Consider the following 20,970-nt stretch of genomic DNA (forward strand, 5'->3'; position numbering starts at 1 on the left):
CATGATCATGATTTTTATTACCTTACCCAAACATTTATTAAAGTAACCAAGACAACGAAATTTATCATGTCATGGGTTTGTTGATAATAAGGAAGATACAGAGACTTGTCAGCCTAATTATTATTTAATCAAGTGGTTTTAGTTGCCTAAACTTTACCGAACAGCAGACGAAGATAAGAAAACAACTTGCAAGCCCTTTTTCAAAAGCTATTCTGGCATTTTGGTATGATGACTTTGTTTTAAAAAAATGTTCAATTTACATTTTTAATGTTCAACACTGCATTTAATGATTGTCAAGATAGTTCACATTGCCTGTTGTTTGCTCTTGGCGAAATACATTTCATCCCTTTTAAAAGTGCTGCACACACATCAAACACAAGTTTGTTATTTTGTGAACACAATAAGCTCAACTGAAAGAATCACTTTGGCAAACTTGGTGTGTTTGACTTTGAGCTTTCACCATTACAGCTTCCCATGGTTGACTGGGGCCCAGTTTAACCTCTAAAACAGTCCTACCAACAATGCTGCCTGAGGGTAGTGCAGAATAGGTGTGTGAGAGAAGGTGACATGGTGAGGAAGTAACATTTGTGGTGGTGAGGGCACAGAGGTGTGAAGATAATAGCCCCAATGGGGAGATATGCAAGGCAGGAGTTGCTTTATAAGGCCTGGCCAGTCTGGTGTGAAGGAGTCCTGCACTGCACACAGAAACTGAAAGTAATCTCCAACTTATTTAATGTTTTTTTTTTTTTTACTTCTGGTGGATATAGAGCTCTCTATTTCTCTCTTGTTTTCTCTCTCACTCTCATTTTACCTCTAATCTCTTCCTATCTCAATATCATGTTTGCTTCATTAGCTGCACAGACAGCAGCATTGTAAAAAGGTTTACATTGTGTCTCAGGGTTAAGAATCTAACAAAAAGACACCAAATGTTTTGCCCCACTTGATACACAGATTACTATTAATTTAAAATTACTTTTTTATTCATTCTCTTCTCACATTTTTTTTTACATTTTCCTATCCTTGTGATGTTTGCTCTTGAACATCAGTTTATTGGAATGCACTGTCTATGTATCAACTTCAAAAAAGTCTCTCCAAAAGACAGAGAAAAACTATTTTAAAAAAAGAAATGAATAAATTGTAATATAGTGAATATGATATGAGTTGACATGTTCTCTCTGGGTCTGTGTAGGTTTTCATCAGGCACTCCAGCTTTCTCCAACAGTCCAAAGACATGCAGTTTGGGGTTAGGTTAATTGGTAACTCTACATTGCCTGTAGGTGTGAATGTGTGAGTGTTTGTCTGTCTCTATGTGTCAACCTTGAGCGTGATGATCTGTCCAGAGTGAACTTTTCCTCTCGCCCAGTGTCAGCTTTGGCTCCAGCCGACCCTGGATGTGCCAAAAAAGCGACCGATGGTCAATGGATAGATGTATATGGTATGATGACATGTAGTCCCTTGAGGCTGTGACATGTTCAGACATATTTTTTGCTGCAATGCCATTTTCTTTTTAAAGGTAAATTCTGAATTTGTTTTTGGTGTCAAAGAATGTGCATTTTATTTCTGTGTTGTTATGTCTTTAAATGGACTGTAGTGTAGCAGGGAGAGCTGCCATGTTTCTCTTTAGCTGCTAATAGTCAGTTTTCTCTGAGGTGCCAGGTTTGTCGGCGTTCATCCACCAGTCTCAATTTCCAGATTGTGGTCTCTCAGTCAGTTTGTTTTCAGTTTTGTGTCATTCACAGTCCTAAGATAACCTGCCACTTACTATTGTCTGTTCAGTGATAAATGCTGTCAGGTTTTGTAATAGATGCCCAGTGGTTGGCTATGGTTTGGTTGGTCTTGATTGTGTGAGTGCTGTGCTACTGTGAGAGGAACTGAGGCTCATGCCCAACTGACTGATGGGATTTTTCTCCTCTTGGCAACACAGATCTTTGGCGGGTGCTTGGGCTTTAAACCCAATGTGGTGTTTAAGTGCGATTTGCCAGTTTATGATTTTTACTAACAGGACTACTTCATTTCTAAACTTGTTAAACATGTTTGTAGCTTATTTTTGTAAAGAACATCTGGTTTTGAGTCATAAACAGCAGTAAAATATACATTTAAATATGAGTAGAAAAAAATGTAAATAGTCAAGTGTAGAGATGAGCTTCCAAATGATTGTTGTATATTTACAAATATTTACAGTTTGTGATTTTACACTTACACTGTATGGCACTAATTTAGAGTTATTGCAGTGGGGTCAAATACTGCACTAGAGGGTGTCTGTTGTATTCTGTTATCCAGGCAAACATGGATTAATGTTCATCAGTGATAACATGAGGAAAGAAACTGTCCTTGTATCAGGTGGCTTTGGTGTACAGTATTCTGTGGCACCTTCCAGAGGGGAGGAGTTCATTAGAACAGGATGTTCCTCATGTTCAGTGTACATGTTTTTTGTTTTTTTGCCACTGTTATAAGTATTTTAAGGCAGTGTTTTCTCCTGTAGTGATTAGAAATGGCCAGGTGAATACAATTAATGGGTCCAAAAAGTGAATACAAAACAAGCATTACATTTTACTGTTTGATCCTAATTAAAGTAGAAGTTTATTTAATTCAGTTCAGCATCTATTGCTTTTCTTTTCTCTCTTCCTCTCTTGCTCCTACACTGTTTCTCTCCTCCTCTGTAACTCTATATACTCTCTTTCCCTCTCCATTCTCTTTATTTTTCTGCCTCTCCCTCTCTATGCACCTATGAAATATGATGCTCACTTTTTTTTGTGTAAACTAACCCCTCAGTGGTTCAGCTCTCTCTGTCCTTGACTTTATTTCTTGTTATCTGTATATAAGGAGAGATGGGGTGGGGTGGCTGGAGGGAATCGTATTTCATCATCCAGCCTTATGAACTGAGATGGAGCCTGACGTCTTCTTTTGCAGCTGCTTTTGTGACCATGGCTATATACAGTGCAGCAGAATGTTCTCTTTTTTGGTCATATGTTGATAAAGGGACCAAGGGACCAAGTCATTACATGCAACAAAAATTAGTCTCAGACCATCCACTGTGGAGGGGTAAAAAAGAAAAAAAAAAATAAACCACTTATCTGTGGAACGTCTGCAGCAAGGCACTTAACTTTATAAGGCGAGAGGGGATTGGGAGTACTCACTAGTGAGTGGTAGTTGCATGCAGACAAGCAGCTGAGAGGGAGGGGAAAGCACTCACAAAGCTGTGGTTTGCCTCTAGAGGGTTCAGGTTTACAATGGAGAAGAGGAAAGCAAAATAGAAACTTCAAATGGCAGAGCTGCAACAAAAGCAGCAGCCCTGACGACATTGTAAAACACCAGAATGTCTCCTGAAAACATCAGGCGATTCATCATGATCCTCATAGTCCACTTTATGGATAAAACACAAGCGTCTGGGCAATAAGCAATAAGAGTAAGAAATTCATTATTGGGTTGTATGTTTTAGGGTTTTGGTGATGGAACACTTTGAAGCGAATCTTTGGGTTTGGTGTTGTGCTTTTTCAGTGACTCACTAAATCCCATAAGCTGCTATAGTATCTCTAACAGCCAGACCAGGGTTTCTTTAATCACAACCAGACAGTGACTGTGTTTTATCCAGAAAAGCCTCCTGCTTTGTAGTTTGGGGAAACAACAGCAGAATCAATTAGACAGCAAGGAGGACATGGGACAAGAGAGGAAAGGAGTAAATAATGGCAGAGACAGGTCGTAAAGAGGAACAGTAAATGGAATGAGCAGAAGAGACATTAACTTTATCCATTTATTAAAAAGTAACATTTGTGAACTATAGAGGAGCTTTCACAGTGAAGGCTGGTAAATTTCTCAGGAGTGTATAAACTCAATAAACAGCCGCAGATATGTGTGCACTTGCTAGATGAAGACTCAACGGTGACTCAAGGGCAACTGTAACACACTGCAGTGAAATGAGCGAAGGAAATGATGGTAAGTTATCATCTGCAGCTAAGGCTATATGACACCCATGACAGACTGAATCAAGACAAAAAAAAAACATGAGAATAAAAAAAAGACCACGGTGGAACTGAGTCGGGAGCAAAACACATCTAAATTTGATTTGATGAGAACTGACTGTACAGTAGTGTCTTTCCCCCTCTCATTAAAAAAAAAAATAAAAAGAGTAAATGTTGAATGTGTATGTTGGGAGATAGTGTTGGAGGCCTTCCTGGCGATATGTCCTGCAGAGCCCCAGCACATTAATGAATTGACATTACACCCGGATCAATGGCGAAGCTCTCAGGGTCTGAAAAACTACACTTAATGAAAAGGGATTACTCTCTTAAGATCAAGGTCTTTCCCTTCCCTTTTTTTCCTTTTGCTCTTTTGTATTCTGTTGTTTCCATTCCTCCCTCCCCCAGCTTTTTCTGAAGAAAAGGCAGACATATACACATTCAACTTTTATCCACAATCTGACAAGGCTTTCTCAATCAATCGGTTTGAGTGCAAAGTTTGGCTAGAAATGCGCCAGTACTGCACGCCATTTGCTGAACAGTGATTGTGTGAAAGAAGCCTACTGCAGGTAAATTATCACTTGCATGCACCTTTGTTTAAATTGAGAGTCTACTTAAAGGAATACACCAACAAAAGTCTGGCTTTTGAATATCAGCTACCTTGCACTCCAAAACATAACAAAACATCTAACATAACACACGGCAACATAATCCATCCATTATTGTATGTTTATTATGTTCTAAACACTAACAGCTTCTCTAAAGCATAACTAAATATACTATTTTCAGCTATTTTATTTTCTTCACGAATGTGCACTTGTAAATTCATGGTACACTAGAATATAAATGCCTGTATACTATAGTGCATACTGGTCATCAGCATCTGTACACACACCTGCTTGCATTGGGTTTTGATTTCCGTTGAGGTTATCTTCTGACTTCCGGACTGGGCCCTTTTTGTCTCTTGGTCATCCTATTCTCTTGACCTAATGAGCCACAGAGTAGCCCTGTTCCCACACACACTTCTCTGCTTGATTTCCCATCTCTCCACGCCTCTTTTAAGCCATTAGTTGAGATTGTTGAAACTCAATGTGCATGCAAGTGTATCTGTGCGCACGTGCCTTTATGTACTTGGAGCAGCAAACTCTCACCTGCTATGAATAATTGATCTGTCGAATCTAGGGCGCATGAGGTTTGTATTCAAGGAGGCAGCTGCTGCAGCAGGAAGGTTGTTTTAAGAGAAACATGGAAGACGTACCTGGATTTGGAGACTGGTGAAGTGTGAAATGCCAGATCTTAGTGCACTCTGTAGGCTACTGACCTGATGGGTCCAGACAGAGCTATCCAATTTTTAAATCAATATGCCAGAAAAGTTTATAGTGGCATATACCTTAGTGACTGTGTTGTGTTTGAATGTTTAATCTACACAAGAAACCATGATGCAGTTTTAAACAGCAGTTTCAAGCAGTTAAGCCAGGATTGCTACTTTGAATTAGAGCAATGTACAATATAAAAACTAATTTAAAGGAAAATTTGACAAGATGGTCGAACAGGGGATGTTGATTTTGAGAAAAACACTCACAGCCCCAGAGTTAAAACAACACAATTTACTCACTATTTCCTGACGATAACCACCTAGCAGCAGAATAATTTTAGTAACTAAAAAAAAAAAAAAAAAAAAAAACATTTATCTAACAGGTATTGTAAATCCTTAAAAGGATTATAGTGTCTGAGCTGAGAGCTAACGGAAATGAAGGACACAGAGAAAAATTCAGAGCAGATTGAGACAAATTATAGGGTACATCAGCATGCTGCTTTACTGATTGGAACGTTATTATATATTTGTGCTGCTCATATGAATCCAAAACAGAGAAGTAAATCTTTCTTACTTTTGGCTGCAGCCCTGCACTGGCCATCCTGCACTGTTTTTTCTAAACACTGTGTTAATTTATTAACTCCATGGGGAAATTTCACTGTTTTGCTTGGGCCCTTCCACAGCAACATCAGAGAACAGGGTCAGTAAAAGAGCAGCAGCCCTGGAGCTAGTAATGATTCAATGCCTTGCTCAGATTCTTCATAAGGCAGATGCTCACTGACACAAGGCCTGTAATCAGGTCCTCTGGTTTACAAAGTAACTAGTACGAGTGCTGCAGACATGTTTCCATATGTGCACAATAAACTCATCTTTACCTCTTCCTCGATTACTTATTAATTGAGTTACGTAAATGAATTCAGACCAGTTATTCTTTTTTCAACAGCGGTTGAACTTTTTTTTTATGTGTTTTTTTCTCCTTCTGTCTGCTCACTGTCACACAACTCAGATGTCACACTGACAAAACACACATTGACTGGCTGTGCAGCACTCTGACACTGACATGTGCACATGATTGAATAAGACACGGCAACTGGACAAGCCAGACTGACAACCATCCAGCCTGTTGCTGAAAGTTATACTCAGCTCCAACCTATGAGAAACCCACTATAACTGAGACATAAAGCATGTTAGTTTGCGTATCTACAGTCCTATGTAGAAACCTTATGCTCCAGGTATGACAGCCAGCTTGGTCCAACTATAAAATGCATTTTATCCATGTTTAATTTTACTCATTTAAGAGGTAGCTGATACTTGGGAAGCCTAGTGGTTATTTTTATAGTCAGTTTCTAAGATGACAGTCTCAATAAAAGCCTAATGTAATCATTCTGCATTTCTCTGAAGGCTTTATACAAACAGCTGCATCTCTCAAATAGTAGGCCTACTTGGACTATTTGAACCATTTAGGCACTAATGGATTTTAAATGTTTTATACTCTTGCTCTTAGTCCTATTATCACTGCTATTTTTATCTATAAAAGACAATTATTGAAATTGAAATTATTATTATTATTATTATACATTTTTATTTATTTATTATTTTATTTATTTGAAATTTTAGTGGCACTAGTGTCTGAGATGATCCTGACACCAAAGACCTATCTGGTTTATTGTACAGGACTATCTTTACAGTCCTTTACAATAAACCAGATATGTCTTTGCCTACAACTGAAAAGTTAAAACTTGGCATTATATACCTCTGAGAGCCACAGACCATCAACCATGAAAGATAATTATTAGCCCCTACACTGGGGGAATTACAATATAAATGCTTTCTATCACTTTAATGGAACTACAGCGTGTGAACTACATATGGATACACATTGGATGATTTATCTATGGTTGGCAGAACCATTAGTTTAGTGTAGTGCAATACTGCCACAGGGAGTGCAATATATTTGAATCATTTGGTTTTGCGCTGTCATGATGAATTTATGTAGTTGGCGGCTGATAGTGTTGCCCCCAACAAGAGTGATTTGGTTAGTGTGTCTATATATATTTGTGCACGGAGGGTACTATGTGTATGCATGTGTGTGTTTGTGGTGTGTGCATGTACGGCATATGGGATCTATCAACATTGAACAGAATACCGTGAAGGTGAGAGGAAAGACAAGACCAGCAGGTGCACATGCACCTTTAAAAGTAAGAAAGTGAAATTGGCACCTGCTCCATTAAATGTGTTAATTAAAATGGAGAAATTAAACATTAAACATATGGACAGCTCAGCCAATCAACCTCTCTGTCTCAGTTTCTTTAAAATCAATCACTGAAATCAACAAGCTGTATTCAGCTGCACACTCTCCACATATAATTGTCTTTATTCTGCACATGCTTCATACATATGGTGCTGCTTTTTTGGAAGAGTTATTTTTAGGTCCTCTGATTCCGTGACGTGAGAGACACTGCTGTCAGACACTTCATTTCTGTCACGTTTAGGTTGAACTTTCCTCTGGTTTGCATGCTCTTTTATATACAGTATACAGGAGATATGAGTACACCTACAGTATGTGTGATATCACCACAGCGCTGATGATGATGTAAAATTGTTTTTTCACTTACAGTAATTTTAGATCTGTGAAGTGCAGCAGATATGATCTCATGTAATATTTAGATAGACTACAGTGAAAATTCTGGCCAGTGCAACAAGAGTGAGTACACCTGTGCTTTTCAGATACAGTTAACTGCATGAACAAGGTTATAAAATAACATGTGAGTGCCACAGCTTTCTTAGTTTTAGTCTGGGTTATGTGTATAGCAACATGGCTCTAGAAACTACACTGTGAGACTTCAAAAAGACAGGATACGGAGAAAAGCATCACTGCAGCATCGGCTACTGAACATAAGCTGAAACGCAGTTGCAGCAGTGGTTTGGATGTACAGTACATAATGAGCCATACAACCAATAACAGAAGGTGTGGAGGGTGTTCTCAGAAAAAAAATCACGCCGCACACAATTCACTACTTTTGCAGCCTTGTATTAGAAAACAGATGGGTAAGTGCTTGTGACTTGGCACAAAGGATCATCTGTGGAAATTGGTGTCAGTGACTGATCAGACAGTGTGAAGGACATGGCAGGAAGTCAACTTGTATCGACAGAGTCCATTCCTGACAAAATTACACAAAACTGCAAGATCAAACTTTGCCAAAGAAAATGAAAATAGGCCTGATGAGGTTAGGATGAATTAGTTCATTTGGATCAGATGGGGTCTAGCATGTTTGGTCTAGACTTAGCCAGGACTACTACAGTGCCAACTGTGAAACATGGACGTGAGAATGTGTTGATATGGAGCTGCAGGAGTGCAAAAGAAAATGAAGCTTGTATTTCAAAATACTAAATGAAAAGATGACTCATAGTTTTAAGAGGCTTGGCAGGAGAGGAATTTTCCTAGTGCAAACACACAGTTATAAAAGCAAGCAAGAAATGAGAAGTTTTTAAGGAAGAAAAAAAATGAAAACTATGACCTGCACGAAGTGCTTGTAGTAGAACTCAACCTGCTGTATTTTAAAGGCCAAACAACAAAACCTCTTCAGCAAAGAGCAGCAGAAAAGAATCATCTCTTAAGAATGGCAGAATATCTCTCCCAGACTGGCATCACAAAGGAGGTTCTATCCTGTCATCATACATAAAGCCAGACATACAAAATGTTTTTAAAGGATGTATTTATTTTTTGTCATATACTACATGTTATATATATATAATGCAACCAGAAGGGGGCACAATCCAGTGTTTTCACGTGCCGGTCCCAAGTCCGGGTAAATGCAGAGGGTTGTGTCAGGAAGGGCATCCGACGTAAAATTTAAGCCAAATCAAACATGCGATTCACAAATATGACTTCCATACCGGATCGGTCACAGCCTGGGTTAACAATGACCACCACTGGTGCTGTTGACCTGCAGGGTGCCAGTGGAAATTGGACTACTGTTGGTCGAAGAAGGAGGCAAAGAGAGAAGAGGAAGGGCAGGAGTGTAGGACTTAGATTAGGGACTTTGAATGTAGGGACTTTGTCAGGGAAAACTAGAGAGTTGGCTGATATGATGGAGAGAAGAAAGGTGGATATCTTGTGTGTTCAGGAGACCAGTTGGAAAGGTAGCAAGGCTTATAGATTAGGAGCAGGGTTCAAGCTGTGTTATCATGGTGTGGATGGAAAGAGGAATGGAGTAGGAGTTATCCTGAAGGAGGATTTTGCTAGGAATGTTCTGGAGGTGAAGAGAGTGTCAGATAGGGTGATGAGTCTGAAACTGGAAGTTGAAGGTGTGATGTTGAATGTTGTCAGTGGTTATGCCCCACAGGTAGGATATGAGTTAGAAGAGAAGGAGAAATTCTGGAGGGAGATGGATGAGGTGATTCAGGGTATCCCTAGTGGTGAGAGAGTGGTGATTGGGGCAGACTTCAATGGACATGTTGGTGAGGGAAACAGAGGTGACGAGGAAGTGATGGGTAAGTTTGATATGCAGGACAGGAATGCAGAAGGACAGATGGTGGTAGACTTCACAAAAAGGATGGAAATGGCTGTAGTGAACACATTTTTCCAGAAAAGGGAGGAGCATAGGGTGACATATAAGAGTGGAGGCAGGAGCACACAAGTTGATTACATCTTGTGCAGACGTTTCAACCTGAAAGAGATCAGTGACTGCAAAGTAGTGGCTAGGTAGAGTGTAGCCAGACAGCATAGGATGGCGGTGTGTAGGATGACTCTGGTGGTGAGGAAGATGAAGAGGACAAGGGCAGAGCAGAGGACCAAGTGGTGGAAGTTGAAACAGGAAGAGTGTTGTGTGGCTTTCAGGTAGGAGCTGAAACAAGCTCTGGGAGGTCAGGAGGTTCTTCCAGGTGACTGTACAGCTACAGCTAAAATGATCAGGGAGACAGGTAGGAGGGTACTTAGTGTGTCATCTGGAAAGAGGAAAGCAGATAAGGAGACTTGGTAGAATGAGGAAGTTCAGGAGTGTGTTAAGACAAAAAGGTTAGCTAAGAAGAAGTGGGACACTGAGAGGACAGAAGAGAACAGACAGGAGTACAGGAAGATGCAGCGTAAAATGAAGGTAGAGGTGGCAAAGGCCAAACAAAGGGCGTATGAGGATTTGTATGATAGGTTGGACACTAAGGAGGGACAGGTGGATTTGTACAGGTTGCCGAGGCAGAGAGACAGAGATGGGAAGGATGTGCAGCAGGTTAGGGTGATCAAGGACAGGGATGGAAATGTGTTGACAGTAGCCACAGGTCCATGGAAAGATGGAAGGAATACTTTGAAGAGTTGATGAATGAGGAAAATGTCAGAGAGCACAGAGTAGAAGAGGTGACTGTTGTGGAGCAGGCAGTAGCAAAGATCAGTAAGGATGAAGTGAGGAAGGTGTTGAAGAGGATGAAGAGTGGAAAGGCAGTTGGTCCTGACGACATACCTGTGGAGGTATGGAAGTGTTTAGGAGAGGTGGCAGTAGAGTTTTTGACTGGGCTACTTAACAAGATCTTGGAGAGTGAGAGGATGCCTGAGGAATGGAGGAGAAGTGTACTGGAGCCCATCTTTAAGAACAAGGGAGACGTGCAGAGCTGTGGAAACTACAAAGGAATAAAGCTGATGAGCCACACAATGAAGTTATGGGAAAGAGTAGTGGAGGCTAGGCTGAGGTCAGAAGTGAGCATTTGTGAGCAGCAGTATGGTTTCATGCCAAGAAAGTGGAAGTGACTTATATGGCGACCCATACTTGAAATTTGTGCTCTGCATTTTTACCCAATTCCAAAGTGCACACACACCCAGAACAGTTGGGGGTCCAGTGCCTTGCTCAAAGGTCTCACCTCAGGCGTGGTATTGAAGGTTATGACTATTCGCTTTGTGCCCCTGACAATTCCTGCCAGACCTGAGACTCAACCCTGCAATTTCCAGGTTACAAGTCCATCTCCCTATCCATTAGGCCACTTGAAAGAGTACCACAGATGCAATATTTGGAATGAAGGTTAGCCGCAGTAAAACATAGTGGAGGATTTTAAGTACCTAGGGTCAACAGTCCAGAGCAACAGAGAGTGTGGAAAAGAAGTGAAGAGACGTGTGCAAGCAGGTTGGAACGGGTGGAGGAAAGTGTCAGGTGTGATGTGTGACAAAAGAGTGTCAGCAAGAATGAAAGGAAAGGTGGACAAGACAGTGGTGAGACCAGCAATGTTGTCTGGTTTAGAGACAGTGGCACTGAGAAAAAGACAGGAGGCAGAGCTGGAGGTAGCAGAGCTGAAGATGTTGAGGTTCTCTCTGGGAGTGACGAGGATGGATAGGATCAGGAATGAGGACATCAGAGGGACAGCTCATGTTAGATGTTTTGGAGAAAAAGCCAGGGAAGCCAGATTGAGATGGTTTGGACATGTTCATGTTCTGGCGAGAGAGACCTCCATCATAGGTTCCTACAAAAACTTGTTATTCTCTATCTGGAGTTTAACCCCATTCTTTAATTTCTTCTCTCACCTTGTCAATTGTGAATTGAGAGAGATTTATCAACAGGGTTCTCTGATTGATGTTGTGAACAGCAGTGTTTTGCCAAAGAGCCATAAAACAGCATTCAACAAACATAAATATCAATGATGTTGGAAAGACGTTGGTCCATTAAAGCCTGATGTAACTTGGCATGCTGTATGCCAGCCTGCTTACAGTATGCAACTGGGCTCCAGTTCTCACCTGGCCTCTTTGCTTTCATTTCACCATCCGTCTGCTATGACTGGGGTTCAGTCAGAAACATAAAGCGGTTCAGTCCCTTGAAGTGAAGCCAAACCGACAGAAAAATGATCAAATCATAATTCAAGCACAGGAAGCAGTGACACAGCTGAAGAGTGTCAACAGTTTCAGAGCATATTCATACACACATTGCACAAATCAAAGGAATCAAACATGGAACTGAATAACCAAAATGATAAATCAATAGCTCAGTTCTTGCTGGTCTAGAAGAGCAGCTTGAGCAATTCTCATTTGGGCCTCTCACCATGTTTACAATTACGTGACTGTCTACAGCGAGGTGAGAAAGTGAACAGAGATGAAGGGCTGATGGATCTCTCATAAAATCTCTATCATGTTCAGAAGAGAAGATTTTGGAAGCTATAACAGGATTTTCCAAAAAAGCGTGAACTCATTATCCCTCAAATATGCTTAATATTTTGTAATTCTACAGTATATAATAATTACACTATCAGGTCTGCATGACCTAATTTTTTTTTTTTTAGTAGTGTGCTACCATGCAATCAGTAATTCTCCAATACAACAGAAACACACATGCATGCACTTGTAAGCTTTCTCTCAGTTTGCCGATGCCTCAGCACAAGAATAATTTCTGAATTATTTCTATTCTGATGCATTTTTTGAAATTTCAGCATTGTCATTGTTCTCTCTCTCATTTTGCTTTCAGTCACTAGAAGAATATTCAGACAACCTTACGAGGCAATATTGCCTGGAGTGGGTCCAGAGAATGAAAATGAGACAAAAATCTATAAAAGGCAAAAGGCTGTAAAAACAAATGAAAGCCCAGGCAGAAGTGTTGATGGTCACTGCTCTTGGCAGGAATGTTCATGTATGAGTTTGCAGTTCACCCAGAAAATAATGGAGATAATCGGTGACAGCGACAACCTTTAAAAATGGAAATGAGAAACAGTTTGAGTGAATGTGTTCATTACTGCTGTTGCTTTATCCGTAAGAATAAATATTTGCATCTGTGCTTTTGATTCAACCTTGGTAATTAAAATAAATATGAAATCATTTAGCCTGTAATGTTTGAAAGTGTTCAGAGTATTGTTCCACTTGCTGCAAAATCAAGGTTTATATAACATAAAAGGAACAGAAAGTGATTTATGTAATACTGCATCGGTATTATGTGGTATTGTACATATCTAAAAAATGCATGCAGAATGGACAAATGAGTTTTTGAAATTTTTGTTACTATGGTTCTTATCTTATTTTTATACATGTCGAACTCCAGATTTAAAAAAAAAAAAACAAGTCATGTAAATTGGCCGCAGCTTTAGTTCCACTGATAATTTCCACCCAGACCATAAACAGTCATGACAGTCACAGTCTCAGTTTAGACTTACTTTAATGTTTTAAGATTTCATCATGACTAAAATAAGATATCATTTTGTGATTTTATTTGTGGCATAAAGAGATATTAACATTGTGCTATGCCCATGACATACAGTAGACTAAAATACTACAGTCTAACATTTACCATGTAACACCAAGTGAGACCTCAGTTAGCACCACACACACGTTTTGTCATCTGGGTTTTAAGCCACAGCCCTCAGAAGAAAGGAGCCGTGAAATAAGTAATCTAATGTAAAGTAGAGCTTTACCATCATTAACTACCATATGCCCGGACATGACTGTAAACACCTTTTGAGTGAGGAGGGAGTCTAAATGTTATTTAAAACCAGCCAGCACCAACAAAAACACAAGGGTGCTTATCAGGGTCTTTGGAGAGACACAGGAAATTGAGTTTGTCCAGTCTAATGATGGGTAGAGTCACGCAGCGCTACAGATGTACCATTTCCCTCCTATTAGCAGAGATGTGTTATTCATGAGGGCAAATCTAGTGTGAACTATATTTCATTGATATTCTACACAGTCGCTTTCTGTTGTCTGTCAGGGAGGGACGCACCATTCTGTTTTATTCATTTATTTATCTCTTTCCGTTTCTATACCTCCAAAGTAAAAAGCGGAACTTGGTGATGATGGGGTCACATTGTAATTCTCCCTGAATGGAGCTTCCAGTAGCATGCCATCAGTAACCAGTAGGTGGGAAAAACGGGGTTATGGGAAGCTGCATGGCAAGAGACCTGGAGGTGAAAGAATTATGACGAGGCTTAATAAACAGCCCAGACTCCTACCAGAAATAGCTGTGCCTTTTCCTTTCCAGAAACACATTATCTTTCTTTCAGAGGCTCTCCTTTCTTCTGCCAAATTCCAATAGGCACTACTGGCATATATACACTCCATAGCATCCAAAGCTATTTTTATAATACAATTTGAGTTGAATGGCTCATTGTGCGATTGCACAATGAAGTTTTGACACACATTAATTACTTACATTTATGGACAGCATTCCCACACAATATTTATTTTTTCCCTTGTGCGGAAAACCGGTCTCCCTATTCCAAGCTCTGCAAACAAGTGTCATCCAGCTTTTTATGGTTATAACACAGACATGATCTTTGTCCATAGAGAGCTCCTACATATAAGTACATACATGGTATTCCCGTGTCTATGTTAATGCAGGTGTGCTTTTTTTTTTAAAACAGCTGTATTTAAAGTAGTGTTTGGTGGTGTAACTATACAGGCTGCTGAGCTCACAGGGCTGGCAGGTGGTATAGTCTCCAGTGGAAGTGGAATGCTATGCCAGCTGCAAAAGAGAGCACACGCGTCCTCAGAGTGGCTGAAAACAAGGAATGGGCTGTCGGCTCCTCTCCCATCACTAAGTCTCCATCCAGAAGAGACACTCTTTGCCTCTAAAGAGCATCTGCATCATACGCTTACATATTCTAAAGCCTCATCAGGGATAAAATTAAAATATTTTGTTCATTGGGAAGGGAAAGAAGAATATATTACACGCCATACTGCATCTGCCGTTTATTTTTTATTTGGCAAAGCACTGAAACAGCCATTTTAGAGGAATATATTAAGCTGGGTAAAGAATCTATTACTTTGTCTTGACAAACTGAGGAGAGGGAGAAGACAGGAGGTGCATCCTTACGTGTCCAACACGATTAGCAGATCGCTGATTCAAACTGTCTCACTATCTAGGCACCATCTACAGCCTCATTCCCTCACTCTCCTTGTGTATCACGCTTATCACTGTCTTGTCTCTCGCCTGCTCAGATCATTTCCCATTACAAATCTGGTACCTAATTCTATTGAAGACATGCATGAAGTAAAGTGTTAATGGAAAGAGTTTAAGGCTTCAAAAAATATAATTACTGGAGTGAGAGGAAGATCAGTTAAATGAAGATGAATTCCTGTTGAAGCAGGTGGCTGAAAAAATAGCTTATAGTGCTGTGTGTAGTGTAGCTGTGAGGGTCAATAATAAAAATGTGAACCAATATAAAATGAAATCATTGGAAAGCTGCATCTCCGGCACCCACTGACTCCTACTTAATGCAAATGTATCTCAAAGAGCAGCTAAGATGACACTGTTTTGTCTTTCTTCTTTGTCTGATAAATAAAGAAAACATTTATTTCCCAGGCGTAACGCAAAATGTTTTCACATATTTGCTCACTTGGTAGGTGCCATGCTTGATACATCATCATGGAAATGGAGAATTGAGAGACAAATTGACAGCTACAGAGTGACAAAACACAGAAACACTGCTCTTCTCCTTGTCTTAAGAGGACCCAGGTGCATTAAGATTAAAAAAAAAAAACTAATAATGCCTGTCATGGTCTCTAATACGAGTCACCTGCATACCAGCACATGTGAGAACACACTCACATTCAACCTTTTGACAGTGCTCGACTGTGAAAAATCACCTCATTTAGTGGGCACATTTCTGGTTTAGGAGGATGTATGCATTTCCATTGTTGTGCTGTTGCAGGGCTTAACAAATAGGATTAGATCCGTGCCAGAGAGAGCACACTTCTGTTCAGGTGACACACAGCTCCTCTGCTCCGGCTCTGCTACTAGACACCGAGAATTACTGTTAAAGGTCAGCAGAGTCAGATGCTGAATGTCACAGCTTAGCCACAGTTTGGCAAGAAAATACATGTAGATTCAAATAAATACGCCAGTGTCTTGGTGAAGAGTAATTCTGCAGCTACTGAATTTCCAGCATAAAAGACCCAGGATTACAGGGTGAGTTAAGACGCAACAGAGGCGTATCGATTAGAGGCAGTGAACCAGGCCTCTGCTATGCTGTGAATAATAAATTGAGTAGTAGACAGCCAGGGGTTGTCAGATGGAACTTTCATGATGGGCCATGAGTTGTGCGCATATTAGATGAGACTGTGGATAAGTCACATCCCGTCTCAAGGATCTGGGGAATCATGTCACCAATCAGAAAGTGCCTCAGAGCAGCTTACTACAAGTTTAAATAAGCATTCCACGCCCCATTTAACAACACAAACGGGCTCATCGCAGCCTCTGCTTGCTGCAAAGTAGTGCCAATGGACCCAGGGAAGGGATTGGAGTCATAATAGCGCATCTCCCTAAGGTGGCAGAATATTGGAAAGGGTAATTTCTGAAATAGCTGCATATGTGTTGAATCAGACGAGAGTGTTGCACCAGGGATCCAATCTGTTTCACTGCAATGTCTTGTGACTCACCAGAACAGGTGTTATTGTTTGTTCACTTGAATAGATTCCTCACTGTGGGTTTAAACATACTCAGTGGATTTGGGCTGTAAACCGTGACAAAGAAGGTCCAAATGTGTAGTTCTGAGTAGAACTGATCAGAGACATAGAAATACCACTGCTGTAAGATACAAAACTCCAAATTAAACCTATTAGGATCAAAACATGTCCCCAGTTGGCACAAAGTCAGAAATCAAAAAAACAAAGTCAGGAATTCCATCCTTCCACTATCTAATCCATTTATCCAACCAAGGGTTGCAGGGCGGGCTGGAGCAAATCCCATCTGACACTGGACAGATCACTGGTCACATAGAGACAGCGACAGAATCAGCAGTTGAACTAACCTGCATGTCTTTGGACTGGGGAAGGAAGGCGGAATACCCAGAAAAAACCCACACAGAAACGGGGAGAATATGTAAACTGCACAAAGAAAGACTGCTGTTTCAAACCCAGAACCATCTTCAGCTACTGCTGACTTCTGCTGCCCCAGACAAGGAATCCATTTTCAAATCACCAATCATTGTAGATACTGTTTAGATTTCTGATTTCCTATGCTGTGTGATTCAATATTTTTTTTAGCCTAGCTGGAACTCTAGATCTGTCGGTCTGTCCACCACTTCGGTCCACAGTGAAATATGTGAGCAGTCATACACACACATTATCGCCACTGGAATACAGATACAGCGCTTTAAGAGCTTGTCATTGCAGCCCTAAGCAGACTGCATCTCTGATCCTGAATATTTGGTGTCTATGTTGTGTGAATATCTGTACTGTATGTTGTTTGTGCTGTGTACAGGCTCTGAAAATCAATCTCCCATTGGGACAGTAAAGGCTTATCTATCTAGCTATTTGTGTGTAGTTGAATGTCACAGAATGGTAAGCATGGCCTTTTACGCTTTGTGCTTTTCATATATATTTCTTCATTTCAAGCTCTAAACTACACATGAAGGAGCTTAATTAATATAGACTTCAAATTGAAATTAACTAATTTACTGTCCCCTTAAGTGTGTGCCATTTACATTTGTAATCTCACCTTCTCAACCTTCCTTTTTCTCTCTCAACCTGTGTGTGTGTGTGTGTTTACTGCAGGCTGTGGGCTGGAGTTCCTGCTGGTTCTCTGTGGGCTTGAGTTTTCCTGGTCCTGCCCTCGTCATTGTATCTGCTATACTGCACCCAGCACCGTTTCCTGCCAAGCTCACAACTTCCTGTCAGTCCCTGAAGGCATTCCTCCTGACAGTGAGCGTATCTTCTTACAAAACAATAAGATACATCGCTTACTTCGTGGCCACTTCAGCTCCAACACGGTGACTCTCTGGATTTACTCCAACAACATCACATACATTGAACCTTCCACCTTCCACGGCTTCACGCTGCTAGAGGAGCTGGATCTGGGAGACAATCGCCATCTGCGCTCCTTGGCTGAAGACACCTTTCATGGATTGAGTCGGCTCAATGCACTACACTTGTACCGTTGTGGACTTAGTTCACTACCTAATAATATCTTCCAAGGCCTCAGAAATCTGCAGTATCTCTATTTGCAGGTACACTTAGTACACATTGTGTTGTTTGTCTTATTCATTTTACCACAAACATCATACTAGGGCTGTCACTAAAATCTCTGTCTCTCCTCAGGATAATCATCTGAAGTTCCTGCAGGATGACACATTCATGGACCTTCACAACCTGAGCCACCTGTTCCTGCATGGAAACCGTCTGTGGAGCCTTAACCAGAACACTTTTCGAGGCCTTCGAGCCTTGGACAGACTCCTTTTGCACCAAAACCAGATTGAATGGGTTGACCACCTCGCCTTCCATGACCTGAAACGTCTAACCACACTCTACTTGTTCAACAACTCCCTGATACAGCTGTCTGGACAGTGCCTGGACACACTGCCCGCCCTGGAATACCTGCGTCTCAATGATAACCCTTGGTCATGTGACTGCAAGGCCCTGTCACTGTGGGAATGGTTGAAGCGTTTCCGGGGTTCAACATCTTCTGTGGGTTGCCATGTGCCAGTTGATATGGCTGGGAAAGACCTAAAGGAGCTGCGCAAAGAGGACTTCTCCAACTGTTCACCCACGGTTCCTAACTCTGAGTCCAGAGCCCAGACTAACAATTTATCTGGCACGGTGAACCCTTCTATGAATCGTGGTGTGGCAGTGGGATCTGGGGGGCAGACCCATATAGTGCACCCCTCGAGGCCCGGCCGCTCTCGGAACTGCACAAAGCCTCGTAACAGGGTGAGCAAGGGCAAGGGTGACAATGAGGTTCATCACTCAAAGGAGATCACAGCAGACAAGGAGGATTCCTCCCCAGACTTCACAGACGGGGGGAAGCATGATCACACGTCCCCAGATGGCACCGTTACACGGAGGAAGCACAAGTGCACTCCCCGGACCACAGTTCGCCCCCCTAGTGGGGTTCAGCAAGCCAACAATAGGGCAACGTGGTCCCAGTCCTCACTACATGTCTACGCGCTCTTTGTGGCCTTGGTAACGACAAATATTGACTACATAATCCGTTGACCTTCAGAGGGTTTGGCAAACGCTACTCACAGAAAACACAGCCCTCAGATCCTCTCTTGCTCCTGCACTACAAGGCCTGTGTGTCTTATGTATGTGTGTGAGTATGATTATATGTGTAAATGTTGTGTAGAGAGCTTTACTGATTGGACTGAAACAGGCATCAAAGCATCAAACATCTACAGCAGAAAGACTCATAGCACAAAATTCAGAGGACGTGAGAATGACAGAAGGTGAATCCAGACCAAGCTTGCACTGCCACTGGAGCCATTATGATTTCATCTTCATATGTCTTGGTGTCTTATGCATTTTTTAGCATCAGTCTTTCACTTTAATGGAAAAGAGAGCACAAGAATAAGCGATGACTTGTTAACTCTAAGACAGGTAAGGTAGGCCATCAGGTGCGCCATCCAGCTTTAATTTTCAGTTCACAGTTTGTAAATTGTTATAAAAATGGTACAAGTGACCCTGTATAGCGTCCAGGGTCAATCCTATCCAGCACTCATCCTTTTCTGCTAAAAATGGTTTTTCTTTTTTGCATCCTTTGCAAAGAACAGTTCTGTGCAGCCAGGTGGAAGTGCTTCTTATAAACAAAGAGGCAAACTGTAAGCATGGCAATAAAATGTCAGCGTCAGACATAGGAACGCGCCATTGTTACTACAGAATGGAAATCTATAGCCACAGATGTTTTCAGGCCATAAATAGAGCAACCAGTTAGCTCATACACTGTATGAAGCTATCACAAATTGTAACTACACTTTATATTGTTGGCTGTTTTTCAGGCATGTCCAAACCTTCTGTCTATTTAACAGTAATTCTCATTGGTATTACATTTCAGCACACAATTCTGCACCCATCTTGATTTACACCACGTCACTCTACTTCTGTGCAACTGAATAATAAGCTGCTAAAAGATGATGAGGACCGCCATGCGCTATTTTCATTTGCTTGGAAAACAATGTGTGTCTCTGGGAGATCAAGCTGTGAATATTGAAGTGTCTGTCTATATCTCGTGTCAGCTGTTGTTCATTTGATTTTTCTATGACGCAAAACGGACCTAGAGACAGACCCCTGCTGCAGGGCCAACAGGAGCTTTAGAGGTCAAAGGTCAATTGGGGCTTTCTAAGTTTCCTTATGAGGTTGTGCCGTACTGATCCCTCTGCCTTGATGGCGTATCTCCCTCACTGAAAATGTGAGGAACACATCCTTTTTCATAATGATTTAACTTCAAAGGATTACAAGACTCAAGAAAAAAAAAATGTGTGTATACCCTCTATGGCTCGTGATCCTTAAGACATTTTTTTGTAAAACATGGGATGGAGCAAGACTGGGATCATAGGGGAATTTTGCCCCTTAATTAACTGATGCGATTGTCCATGGATGTGGGGATACAAGACAAAGATAATCGCTTCTGAAGTATCAAGGGGATGCAGAACAATACACATTGAAAGATGGACAATTACTGGACATCTTGCCGTACTTCTGGAGCGTCTGTGCCTCCCTTAAATCTACTGATAAGATGGTGTTGTATCAATGATGTGAAATGTACCAGTAACAATGGAGACAAGAGGACTTCTTGCAGTGCTGATAATAATCATTAACTGTATTACTATGAGAAAAAAACAATATCAGTGACATCAATGATGATAACAGGGTTTTCTGCTCTTCCTGTCAGGAGGAGTCATTCAAGTTTTGATTTTCTGGTGATTTCTTTATTCACATATTTTTCATGCTATATTTTTAAAACCTTTTATTGGTTAATGCACAATTCCTCACCTCCCTCTTTCTTGTTCTACTGTAAGCCTATTCATCTTCTT

General features: G+C 41.0%; 1 protein-coding gene across 1 annotated transcript in view; it reads left to right on the top strand.

The window, feature by feature from the left end:
* Window positions 1-19,940, top strand: part of rtn4rl1b (reticulon 4 receptor-like 1b) — a 123,134-nt gene extending 103,194 nt beyond the window's left edge. Inside the window, exons 2-3 of the mRNA XM_026321481.1 lie at window positions 17,720-18,171; window positions 18,263-19,940. Coding sequence (XP_026177266.1) covers window positions 17,720-18,171; window positions 18,263-19,156 — 1,346 coding nt within the window. The 3' untranslated portion in view covers window positions 19,157-19,940. The remainder of the gene's footprint in view (window positions 1-17,719; window positions 18,172-18,262) is intronic.
* Window positions 19,941-20,970: the final 1,030 nt, after the last annotated feature.

The sequence above is a fragment of the Mastacembelus armatus genome, chromosome 13 (assembly GCF_900324485.2).
Source record: "Mastacembelus armatus chromosome 13, fMasArm1.2, whole genome shotgun sequence".
Classification (NCBI taxonomy): domain Eukaryota; kingdom Metazoa; phylum Chordata; class Actinopteri; order Synbranchiformes; family Mastacembelidae; genus Mastacembelus; species Mastacembelus armatus.